This window comes from Chiloscyllium plagiosum, unplaced genomic scaffold, assembly GCF_037043375.1.
Source record: "Chiloscyllium plagiosum isolate Xiang-an unplaced genomic scaffold, Cpla_swu_hap1 HiC_scaffold_15, whole genome shotgun sequence".
NCBI classification, from domain to species: Eukaryota; Metazoa; Chordata; class Chondrichthyes; order Orectolobiformes; family Hemiscylliidae; genus Chiloscyllium; species Chiloscyllium plagiosum.
In genome coordinates this window covers 375,647-388,877 of record NW_028270153.1, presented here as the reverse complement: position 1 = coordinate 388,877, position 13,231 = coordinate 375,647, and the positions used below count along the sequence as shown (strand labels likewise).

At 40.3% G+C, this 13,231-nt stretch overlaps 1 protein-coding gene across 2 annotated transcripts in view; it reads left to right on the top strand.

The window, feature by feature from the left end:
• The window catches only part of fer1l4 (fer-1 like family member 4), a 368,573-nt gene that overhangs the window by 108,952 nt on the left and 246,390 nt on the right, over window positions 1-13,231 (top strand). For both annotated transcript variants that reach the window (XM_087994630.1, XM_087994631.1), the window contains exons 17-19: window positions 2,937-3,129; window positions 7,123-7,243; window positions 11,884-11,984. In XM_087994630.1, coding sequence (XP_087850756.1) covers window positions 2,937-3,129; window positions 7,123-7,243; window positions 11,884-11,984 — 415 coding nt within the window. The remainder of the gene's footprint in view (window positions 1-2,936; window positions 3,130-7,122; window positions 7,244-11,883; window positions 11,985-13,231) is intronic.

The window sequence follows — 13,231 nt, the reverse complement described above, 5'->3', positions numbered from 1 at the left end:
AAGAAACCTTCTTTGACAGCAACTTTTAAAGCTGCGGAGTCAACCACATAGTGATAGGAATCAGGGCTCAATTGTTTCTTCGAGGGCTTCTCTTGAATTTTACTGGAGGCTACCTTTTGATTTTTGGGGGCAACAGTTTTGTTTTCAGGAGCTAATTTTTCAGTCTCACCAACTCTTTCATTTAGTAATGCCATCACAAAGTAGCAACATCTCCATGTTTACGCTTATATATGGGGAATTTGGACTCACACAGATGCAGAATTTAAAGCTTCAGCAATATCCCCCAAGATTAACTTTAAAACCACAAAACACAAAATACAAGGAAAGCATCAGCTTTGTAGGGATGACAATATTCAAATTGGTGCAAAACAATAAGCATAAGTTAGTAACAAATATTTTTATTCGAAAAAGCCATTGATATACATAAAAAGTCATGACTATAAAGGCTTTCTGCTGACTCGAGGTGTCACAGCTGAACAGTTGTATGTCTGTCTTAAAGCCAGCCACTCAAGTAATTCATAGTAAGGGAGATGCTTTAACATGTGATAACACATTAATAGAAACCTTTACTAAATAAAACTTCAACATTATATTAAACCTTTGGTTCAGTGCTCATATTTGTAGTTCCTAAATTCTGCAGTTTTAATCTAGAGATTCAACGTTAATTTGTGAAGAATTTGTCACTCGATTTTTCCTGTTTCCAACGGCTAAGTATTTCCTTGCTGAAAAATTTAAAATTGTTTTCTCCCCATGAAAACAAATGTTTCCCCTTTGAGATCCACCCGACCTTTGAAAATTCAGTATCCCCTTTGTAGCTGCTCATTCCCCTTTGCAGCTGTTCTCTTTTACTTTACACCTTTGCACCCACTTTACGGACCCAGTCACTGTGCAGCCTGACTTGCTTTCCATCCTCCCAGTTAGTCGATCAACAAAAAGCATAAAATCACACAACACCAGGTTATACTCCAACAGGTTTAATTGGAAGCACACAAGCTTTCAGAGCGCCGCTCCTTCATCAGGTGATTGTGTCTCATAACAAAAAGCATAGGAGTGAACCAGCCTGTGATTGGAGGAGCAGTTTCACTATTTCCATCCATTGAATTTTGCTGAATGGTCACCTCTGTTTAAGAGTTGAATTGAGCAATAACACTTTCACCCAAAGGCTGATGAGGATCAGGAACTTGCTACCTGAAAGGTTGGTAGAAGCAGAAGCCCTTGCCCCATTGAAAACATTATTTGAGTTTTCAGTTGAAGTGTCATATCTGCACGGCTATATAACACCTTTCATTCACCCACAGACACACTGTGGGGCCAAATGGTCTTCTTTTGACCAGTTTATATGTGCAGAATTTTGCATCCTTCCTCAGCAGGTTTGCAGCCACTGTTAGTTGGCGGGAAAAGGAGGGGGAGGGGGAGGGAGTTGCCCTTTCCACTAGTCGCTTCCCATCCTGAACTCACTGTGGTTTAACAGTGAGGGGATGAGTGGGGGGTCTAGGCTGGCTATTCTGCCCACATCACCCCTCTACTGTGGAGCCTCACACCACCTCTGAGAAATCCACACTTGCCTAGTCATATAGTCTGGGACTTCGACACCAGAGACTGCTTTCAGCCACAATCCTGAATTCCTGCCGCATTATCTCAAGCGGTAAGTGTCTTTGCATTCTTGCTGCATCCTGAAGTTTATTTGGAACATACAGATTAGAATTAGGAATGTCCCATTCTGCCCATCAAGACAGCTGTACCATTCAAAATGATCATGGGTGATCTGATAGGTGACTTTAATCCACATCCTGCCAACCCCCCACCCATATGCTTTGAGTTCTTTGTTAATCAAAAATTCATCCACCACTGTCTTGTTTTTGATAGACCCACCTTCACAATTCCTTGGGAAAAAGAATTCCACAGATTCATGACTCTCAGAGAAAACTGTTCTTCTCATCTCTGTCTTAAATGGGGGATTATTTAATTTTAAACTGTAGCTCCTGGCTCAAGTCTGTCCCACAAACGGAAACAACCTTTTGCTGTCAACTGTCAAAACTCCACAGGCTCTTATGTGTTTCAATAAGATCATCTCTCATTCTTCTAAACTCTAACGGTTACAGATTCAGCCTGTTCAATCTTCCTTCCCTCGATAATGCCTCCATCCCAGGTACATCCTCTGAGGTTATTACTATTATTCAATAATACTTTTCTCAAATGGGAGACCAAAAACTGTACATAGTACTCCAGATGTAGTCTCACCAATAACATGTATGACTGCAGCAATAAATTCCTATCTTTATTTTCCATTCCCATTGCAGTGTATAACAATGTTCCCTTTACCTTTCGAATCACATGCTGTACCAGCAGATTAAATTTTTTTCATTCCTGTGTTAAAAGATCAAGATTCTTCTGTACCTCAGAGTTATACAATTGCCTTCGGGTTAAATAAATGCTAATTTTCTATACTGCCTGTCAAAGTAGATGACCCCACATTTTCCCACTTTACACTCCTTTTACTATTTTTTTGCCAATTCACTGAACCTTTCCAAATCCTTATGCCAATTTTTTGGATAGAAACACCTGATTATACAGGCGAAAGTGAGGACTGCAGATGCTGGAGATCAGAGTCAAGATTAGAGTGGTGCTGGGAAAGCACAGCAGGTCAAGCAGCATCTGATTATACAGCCCAGGTTTGGTGGCAGGTGTAAAAGTCAATGTCATGTCTGCTCAGAGGTGGCTCAGTTTTTCATGCACAATTTTACAATTCTTAACTTATTATATCCTTGGAAGAAGAGTCTTTGGTTTTGAAACAATAACTCAGTTTCTCACCCCACAGGTGCTGCCATTCCAGCTGAGTTGTTCCTGCAATTTCTTTTTTGTTTTAATTGTTGTGCTGCTTTGAAACCTCCGTGTAGGAGGAGTGAAATCAAAATGTTAATTTTATTTTATTTAAGGTAATTATGGGAAGTTGGTAGAACTTGTCACCAGAAAGAAAAAAGAAGGAAAGGTGGATGACAATGAGGAGAAGAGATCTTTACTGGACACAAGAGATTCAGATGACGAGCTAGAGAATACTGAAATCAGTTTACCTCCAAAACAAAACTCAATTACACCACCTACAAAAGCAGAATACACAGAATTTGACAGGTGCGTTCAGAAAAATTCAATAAATTGGTGCTAAACAATTATTTGTTTTTAAATGATTTTGCATGTTCACTGGCAAAGCCACCATTATTGTTCATCCTTAGTTGGACACTCTTCATTTTGTGTAGGTTCACCATTAGTGCCGTTTGGGAGATATAGGACTCTAATCTGGTAACAATGAGATTTTACTGAAAAGATTGATGATGGATAGGTTATTGTTCATATTTAAAGAGCAGATGCATGAATTATAACACTATTCCTATCTGGCGCAAAAATAAAACTGCAAAAGTAGCTCAACTGTGGCTTACAAAAAAAATTAAGGACAGTATGTGATCCAAAGAAGAGGTGTATAAACTTGCCAGACAAAGCAGCATGCCTGGAGATTGGGACCATTTAAGAATTCAGCAAAAGAAGCCAAAAAAATTTAATCAAGAGAGGAAAAATAGATTATGAGAGTAAGATTGCAGGGATATAAGCTTCAATAACTATATGAAGAGAAAGAGATTAATAAAGACAGATGTAGGTCCTCTCAGTCAGTGTCAGAGAAATTTTAATGGAGAAGAACAACATAGCAGAAGGATTGAACACATATTTTGACAGGGAGACTGCTCTCACTCAGTTTCATTCTTATCTGTACAATTGTAGAAAATCATTTGACTTTTCTTCTTTTCCCACACTGTTATCTCTGACGTTGTACAAAAAAACCATCCTTGATCCCTCCTATTTCTCATCCACATCCTGCCTTTTGGTGACATCATCCAGAAATGCATTAATTTCTAGACATATGCTGACAAATCTTTGAAATAACTCCACAGAGGCCAATATCCCATTACCAAGTCATCCTTTATTTGCATGTGGAAAGTCCTTGACAGTGGTCAAGCTTTCCTAGAGCCAGTTGTCAGAGTGTCAGAATGTCACTCTTTTTATCTGTCAGCCAGGGCTCACTGATTTGACCAGATTAACAGCCCCAATTAGGGAATTAATATTCTATGAGGTCCACCTGGCTGAACTCATTACAATCACTACACCCCTAGCTCTCCCTTGCCACCATATTTCGCAACTCCTTTATTACCTCTAAATTGTCAGTTATTTGTCCAACATCCAGTATAGGATTCACAGAGATTTCCTCCAATTAAATGTTAGGAAAACGAAACCATTGTCTTTAGTCCTGACCACAATCTCTTTTCCTGTAACCTATCCTGGACAACTTCATGCCTATCCTGGACAACTGTCTGAGGCTGAATCACTTGCAAAGTCAAGAATGTGGTGCTGGAAAAGCATAGCAGGTCAGGCAGCATCCGAGGAGTAGCATCCAAAGGGCTCATGTGTGGAACGTTGATTTTCCTGCTGCTTGGATGCTGCCTGACCTGCTGTGCTTTTCCAACACCACACTCTCAACTCTGATCTCCAGCATCTGCAGTCCTTTCTTTCTCCTAACTGAATCACTTGCAAAGTTCAGTGTGACATTTGACCCAGAGATGAACTTCTTATCACTTCACCATCATCATTACAATCATCTATTTCTACCTCTGTAACATTTCCTAACTCTGCAACTATCTCAACTCATCTGTTCCTGAAAGCCTCATCGATCCCTTGTTAATCTCCAGACTATTCTAACATACTCTTGGCTGCTCTTCCACATTACATCCTCTATAAGCTTGAGGTTATCACAACCCAGCTTTCCATGTCCTTACTTATCCCAGTCCTATTCACCTTTCACCCTGTGCTCACTTGGTTTATATTGGCTCCAGCTTAAATAGTGACTCAATTTTAAAATTTTCATCTGCATTTTCAAATTTCTCCATGATCTCATCCCTCTATATATGTAATCACTTCCCGCCAGGCAACTCTTGGAGACATCTGTGCTCCTCTAATTCTAGGCTTTAGTGCATTCCCAACAATAATTGCTCCATTATTGATGGTCATGTCTTTAGTTGACTTGATCCCAGGCTCTGCAATTCCCTCCTTACAATTTTCCACCTCATTTCCATCTTCTAACTGGTCCAGTTAGTAGAAGGATCAAGAGCAAGAGAACATGGATTTAAGGTGATTGCCTAAAGAAGTGATGGCAACTCAGGAATAATGTTTTCACGCAGCGAGTAACAAGCAGGATAGGTAAAGGAGAACCAGTAGATGATGTATCTATGGATTTCAATAAAGTGTTTGATGATGTACTCCTTGTTATAAGACCCTGCAGTGTTGAACTGGTGTATTAACATGAATAGAGGAGTGCAATTATTTATAATATTTATTAATGACTTGGATGAGGGAACTGAATGTACTGTTACCAAGCTTGCAGATGACACAAAATAGATGGGAAGACAGTGGTGTGGATGATACAGAGGGATATAGACAGGTTAAATGAGAGGGCACAAACTTGTCAGATGAAATACAATATGAGAAAATGTGTGGTTTTGCACTTCGGCAGGAAGAATAGAGGAGCTGAATATTATTTATTATTATTAGAAACATGGAGAGATTTGGAGACTCTTGTGTACAAAGCCCAAAAACTGAGCATCCAAATTCAATGGGTAATAGGAAGGCAATTAGAATGGTATCCTTTATTTCAAGGGGAATTGAATATAAAAATCATTAAGTATTACTAAAACTATACAAGGCAGTACTGTAGTTAAACCACAGCTGGCAAACTGTGAACAGTAAAGGTGGAAAGGTATTCTTAACTTAAAGGCAGCACAGGGAATGTTAACTAGGCTGATATTGGGTATGGAGGGAATGTCGTATGTGGAGAGTAGATTGGAAGGATTTAGAGGGATATTGGTCAAATACTGGCAAATGGAATTGGGTCAGATTGGGATGTTGTTGTGGACGAGTTGGACTGAAGGATCTGTTTCCATGCTATATGTCTTGATGACTCTAGATTGGGCCTGTGGAATTCCAATTCATTGGAATTGAGAAGAATTAGAAGTGACCTTATTGAAACATACAGGATTGTTAGGGGACTTGAATGGGTAGATTCAGAGAGGTTGTTTTCTCATGTGGGAAAGCCGAGGGCCAGAGAGCACAATCTCAGAATAAAGAATTGCCATTTTGAACATTGAGATGAGGAGGAATTTCTCCTCTCAGAGGATAGTCAATCTGTGGAATTCTTTACCTCAAAGGACTGTTGAGGCTGGGTCATTAAAAATATCCAAGACTGAGATAGACAGATTTTTAATCAGTAAGGGAATCAAGGATTATGGGGAAAAGGTAGCAAACTGGAGTTGAGGATTATCTGATCAGCCATAATCTCATTGTATGGTGGAACAGACTAGATGGGCTGAATGACGTACTTCTGCTTCTATGTCTTGTGGTCTTATGAAGTAGTTAAAGTCTGGAATATAGTAGGAGAAGCAAATTACTTCAGATGCTGGAATCTGTACTTAAAAAATGCTGGAAATTACAATGGTCAGGTAGCATCTATGGAGAGAGAGAGAGAGAGAGCAAGCTCTGGTAAAGAGCCATCTAAACTTGAAACATTGGCTGCCTTCCCTCCCTGGATGCAGCCTGATCCGCTGTGATTTTCAGCATATTTTGTTTTCATTCTGGAATGTATTTTCTGAGAGTGAGTGGAGGTATTGAAAATGGAATTTGATTGTTATTTGAAGGAAAGAATATGCAGAGGAATGGGGAGAAGGTGATGGAATGAGACTGGGTGAGAGACTCTTTGAGACCCCAGCAAAGAAATGAACCAGTTAGCCTCTTGTGTTGTAACCATTTTGGGAAGATGCAAATTTACATTTCTATCCGAGTTTTTGCTCGTCAGTCTTAAGATCTCTGCTTCTGGTTCAATGTCAAAGTTTGTTTGGTAATACTCCTTCGAAATACCTGGTGATATTTTTGAATGTTAATTGTTGTTGTTGGCAGTGATTACCAGTTATTGTAGATCAGATGTATCATGAAAACAGTAGATATGGAGATCATTGCATCCCTTAAGTTAACACATGGGTCAATTTTTCTTATTTACTTATCCGTTTTCTTGTATTCGCTGTGTTTCAGATCATATTGTTGTATTCCGTATCTGTACGAGAAACCGTGTGTGTATGTATGGAGTTCTTGGGAAGACTATTCCTGGCGCTTGTATAATTCCAATCTCCTTGCAAAGATAGCAGAAAGACTGGTAGGTACATGACTAAGACTGCACATTTATTTGACTTGGTGTGAGATCATGTTGAGAAAAAGGAAATAAGTTTCAATGAAAATTCTTATGGTTGGTTCTAATATAATGCGATTGTTGCATTCTTATGCAATCATGCGTTATAAGAAAATCATGCAATAGCCACACCATTTAAACTAATGGGGCCAGAATCGCATTACAGTCAATACAGGTAAGGAAAGTTCGTGTTCCATAAATAATGGTCTAAATTCTTCAGTCGCGTCAAAGCCAATTCACTTTGAAGAAACATGCGTCAAAGCAGCATCGACTGTATCAGTTATTCACTGAACTGGCCACTCAGCCCAATTTGGGAACTTTGGACATATTCATAAATTTAATTTGGTATTTGTGGTTGAATATAGGCAGGAGTTGACATCATGGTAATGTCAGTGGTGTAACAGTTCAAACCCCAGGCTAACGTTCTAGGTACATATGGTTAAATTCCACCATGGCAGATGGGTGACAATCATGTAACCTATGTGAATTGTTGTAAAAACCTTTAGGGAAAGAAATCTTCCATCCTTAGCTGGTCTGACCTCCATGTGACTCCAGTCTAACAGTCATGTGATTGACTCTTAACTGCCTTCTGGGCAAGTTAGAGATGGACAATAGATGCTGGACTAGTCAGCAACACTTACATCCTATGAATGAATAAACTAAAAATCCAGCCTAAACAAAGAAATGATAACACATTGGGGAGGAGAAGTGAGAAACAAGTCACAGGATCTGTGATATTGATAAGCACTGGGAGAATGGGTGAGATTCTGAATGAATACTTCGCATCAGTGTTCACTGAGGAGAGGAACATGATGAATGTTGAGATTAGAGATAGAAGTTTGATTAGGTAGGGAAGATGTGTTGGGTAGGCTAGAGGTTATTAATGTGGACAAATCCCTAGGACCGAATGGGATCTATCCCAGGCTGCTGAGGGAGGCGAGAGAGGAAATAGCTGGGGCCCTGACAGATATCTTTGTAACATCCTTAAATACAGGTGAGGTGCCGGAGGACTGGAGGGTGCTCATGTTGTCCCCCTGTACAAAAAGGGTAGTAGGGATATTCCGGGTAACTACAGACAAATAAGCCTGACGTCAGTGGTGGGAAAGTTGCTGGAGAAGATACTGAGGGATAGGATCTATTTATATTTAGAAATGAATGGGCTTATCAGTGATAGGCAACATGGTTTTTTGTGGGGGAGATCGTGCCTTACCAACTTAATCGAGTTCTTCGAGGAAGTGACCAAGTTGATAGATGAAGAAAGGGCTGTTGATATCATATACATGGATTTCAGTAAGGCATTTGATAAGGTTCCCCATTGTAGACTAATGGAGAAAGTGAAGTCATATAGTGTGCAGGGTGTCCTAGCTAGGTGGATAAAGAACTGGTTGAGCAATAGGAGACAGAGAATAGTAGTTGAAGGGAGTTTCTCGAGATGGAGAAAGGTGATCAGTGGTGTTCCACAGGGGTCAGTGTTGGGGCCAATGTTGTTTGTAATATATATAAATGATCTGGAAGAGGGCACTGCTGGTGTGATCAACAAGTTTGCAGATGACATGAAGATTGGTGGAGTAGCAGAAAGCATAAGGGACTGTCAGAGAATACAGGAGGATATAGATAGACTGGAGAGTTGGGCGGAAAAATGGCAGATGGTTTTCAATCCAGAAAAATGTGAGGTGATGCATTTAGGCAAGATTAGTTCTAGAGCGAATTATATAATGAACGGAAGAGCCTGAGTTGATGGGCAGAGAGATCTGGGAATGCAGGTCCATTGTACCCTGAAGGTTGCTGCACAGCTGGATAGTGTGGTCAAGAAGGCATATAGTATGCTTGCCTTCATTGGACGGGGTATTGAGTATAAGAGCTGGCAAGTCATGTTAAAATTGCACAAGACATTGGTTTGGCTGCATTTAGAATACTGTGTACAGTTCTGGTCGCCACATTATCAAAAGGATGTGGACGCTTTGGAGAAGGTGCAGAGAAGGTTTACGATGATTAGGGGGTTAGATAGGGTTGACAGTGTGAACCTTTTCCCGCGTATGGAGTCGGGTGTTACAAGGGGGCATAGCTTTAAATTAAGGGGGGGTAGATATAGGACTGAAGTTAGGGGTAGGTTCTTCACTCAGCGAGTCGTAAGTTCATGGAATGCCCTGCCAGCAGCAGTGGTGGACTCTCCCTCTTTATGGGCATTTAAGCGGGCATTGGATAGGTATATGGAGGATAGTGGGTTAGTATAGGTTAGGTGGGCTTGGATCGGCGCAACATCGAGGGCCAAAGGGCCTGTACTGCGCTGTATTCTTCTATGGATGTTGCCTGGTATGGAAGGTGCTAGCTATGAAGAAAGGTTAAGTAGATTAGGTTTATTTTCATTAGAAAAAAGGAGATTGAGGGGGGATCTGATTGAAGTTTATAAAATCATGAAGGGTATAGACAGGGTGGATAGAGACAAGCTTTTTCCCAGGGTGAGGGATTCAATAACGGGAGGTTACGCTTTCAAGGTGAGAGGTGAAAAGTTTAAGGGTGATACACGCGACAAGTACTTCACACAGAGGGTGGTGGGCGTTTGCAACGCATTGCCAGCAGAGGTGGTAGAGGCAGGCACGGTATATTCATTTAAGATGCGTCTGGATAAATGCATAAGTAGGTGGGAGTTTTGGGACACAGATGCTTAGGAATTGACCGACTGGTTTAGACAGTACATTTGGATCTGCTCAGGCTTGGAGGACAGAATGACTTGTTCCTGGGCTGTAAATTTTCTTTGTTCTAGTTCAGGGAGGATCTCTAATGTTTGTGGCAAGGGTTTCCCAGAGTCTCCAGCAACTGGTGATACTGACCACATGGGCAGGGCTGTTCCAACACAGAAAAAACCCATTTGACCCCTGGTGTTCGTGCAGCTCAAAGTTAGAGAAACTCAAGGCCAAACCCATTTTCCTCTTGTCTCCCTCTTCTTATCCTTCAAAAACTTTTGGTGAAAGTTAGATCCATATTAAGATAGGTTGTTGGGGATGGAAATAAATTATGCAGTTGGTGACTCGCTTGGAGCGGTCCAATTTAGAAGTAACCTGCTACACAAAAGCCTTTCGTATTGACTGGTTTATTCATGAGCTCCTGAGGAAAGACAAATCAACCGAAAGGCCATAAGGCGAGGTACAGAGGGTTGTGTGATTATATAGGTTATAATCGTTTAACAATTAGCAAACTGTTAATTGCAAGATAATGAGCAAGCTAGGCGCCGTTGTTAGCTTCAGTCACGTAATGTCTGGACAGTGTCGTTTAGTAGCTGATAAGCAGGTGTTAATAGGTCCTTGCAAAGAGAGGAATCGCTCCATGCAGAAAGAAGAATTTGTTTATCAGGGATCAGTACTGCTGCAAGGCCAATCATCTTAGCTGGGCATGGGAAATACCAGGCTTTCTGCAAGCATGATTTGGAGATACCTGTGTTGGACCGGGGTGTACAAAGTTAAAAATCACACAATACCAGGTTATAGTCCAATAGCTTTAATTGGAAGCACTAGCTTTTGGAGCACTGCTCCTTCATCAGGTGGCTAGTGCTGTGCTCGTGCTCCCAATTAAACGTGTTGGACTACAACCTGGTATTGTGTGATTTTTAACTTTTTGCAAGCAGGCACTAGAATGAGATCCAAAATGGTTTCCAGGCTTTTAATATGTGACAAAATGACTGCCACGAATCTAACAATTCTCCCATATAGGTAAGGGACTCCAAAATTAAAAGCCACTTCCACCATTTTGAAAAAAATCATTATCGGCTACTTAAGTTAGCTAACAAGGCATAATGTTACATTGCCATAATGTGGTTCGCTAGGACTGGAAGGTGATAGGGCAAGTTCACTTTTTTATCATCTTAGATGCAGAAGTGGGAATTGGGGTTTTGCATTATCCTTTTGGAGCAATGTTCTGAGTATACCACAAGCTCTCCTACCACAAGATGGCACACCCCCCCATCTTTGTGCCTTCCCACCTGGCCTTCTGAATGCCCTTGTCTCCTCCCTAAGGTGCCCAATCAGTTCCTGACTTGAACCTGGGTCTGGGCTTCTTTGCTCTTGTCATTGCGTGCTTACCCATTATGGAATGATAGTTCTGCTGGAACTGCTAAATGTCTCTCTGTTCAGACTGCGGGCAACATACCATCACAGTGGGGTGGTATTGTGGGACAGTTAGGCAGCATCCGAGGAGCAGGAGGATTGACGTTTTGGGCATAAGCCCTTCACCAGGAAGCTTTAGCACACTGTAAACTTTTGCTATAAATTCTGTGTCTTACAATTGTATCCTCCACAACCACCTGATGAAGGAGCGGCGCTCCGAAAGCTAGTGCTTCCAATTAAACCTGTTGGACTATAACCTGTTGTTGTGTGATTTTTAACTTTGTTTAACTTACACAGCATGGAGTCTACCCAAAAATTGATCAGTCAATGAGCTACTGTTTACTCAGTGTAAATAGCTATCAACAGGAGAGTGATTTAAAAATCATGGAATTGAAATGATCTGCTGTTTTTAAAGAAAGAAAATGTTAGGCACTATTTAATGTTTCAAATTCAGTATCATGCAAGAGCAGTAATGATTAATTGTCCAATTTCTTCATCCTTTTTCAGGAGGATGGTCTTGATGAAGTGGCTCACATGATAAAGAGACCAAAGTCAGAAGCACACATTCAACTTCAACAAATCTTGAATGAGTTTGTTGCTGGATGCAGGTCTTTCTTTGTTTTATCATCTTTATATATTAGACATAGAAACAGTACCAGAATCTTTGTCCATGCATCAGACTTTATTTTCACAAAAACCCAGAACCTTCTTTTCCTGTCATCAGTTCTATGACCAGATTTTCTGAGGATACAGAATGCACTCTCTCCTGGAAAAGATTTCTTCTAAACCTTAATTTTAGGAGAATCATGTTGTCAAACACACAATATCTACCTTCGTTTTTACTCTGCATCTTCACAAATAATGCCACAATTTCTTTCGATGTAAAATGAAAACGATTTGTACACTTCCAATTGTCTCCTTCATCTCCTGCTATCAAGATGTTACAGAAAAATTTTTATATTCTCTACTTTTTTTCTGTCTTAATAGACCAGATAGAGATTGTTTAATAAACAGATTGCAATCCAAATGTACACGTTGCTCTTACCTCAGTCATTTTTTAAAGGTCCACATGATTTTTACCCTAAAGGCTGCTTTCCAAAATGTTCTGCTTGTTGGCCCCCTACCTTCAAATTTATATATACAGAGAGCACTGAAATGAGGTTCAACAAAGATGGAACAATGCATGTGTGAGAATCTGTCAAGTATTCACATATAACATGCTAAACTGGATAGGATATTTAGTTAGAAGTGCATTGACCTCAATTCTGTCTGGAATCTCACTACAAGACAACCTAGTGTTATCCTCATATGTATATCTCAACTCATCTTCAACCCTTCAATTCCGAGGAGCAGCCTCTCCTCATGTGATTAAAAGATGATTCATTTGATACCACATCAGTGCTCTTTGAAAATCTCCCAAAAAAACCCTTTGTCTTTCTGATTTTCTCTCTTCTTTCAAAAACTCAAAATCCATGTTTCAAGCTCTGCTTCTAGCCCCCAAAACCACGCTAAATCCTCTTCCACTCCATGTTTTTGGATGAAATATTGTTCTACAACATAGCAATGTCATTAGCAGCATTCTCAACAGGAATAGTCGGTGAGATGTTTAAAGTCAAGCCCAATTCTTCATCCATCCTAATCCTTACTTTAAATTGAACTCCCTCATCTATAGATTTTTAATATTTTTGATCATTTCATTGTATAATTTCACAATAGACAGTTGACTATACAAAAAGGAAAAACAAATTTTTGTGGTAAAATTACAGGAGTAGGCCAACTGGTCCTCGAGCCTGCTCTGCAATTTAATAACATTATGGCTGATCTTTATGTCGACTCAGCTCCACATACCCACTCG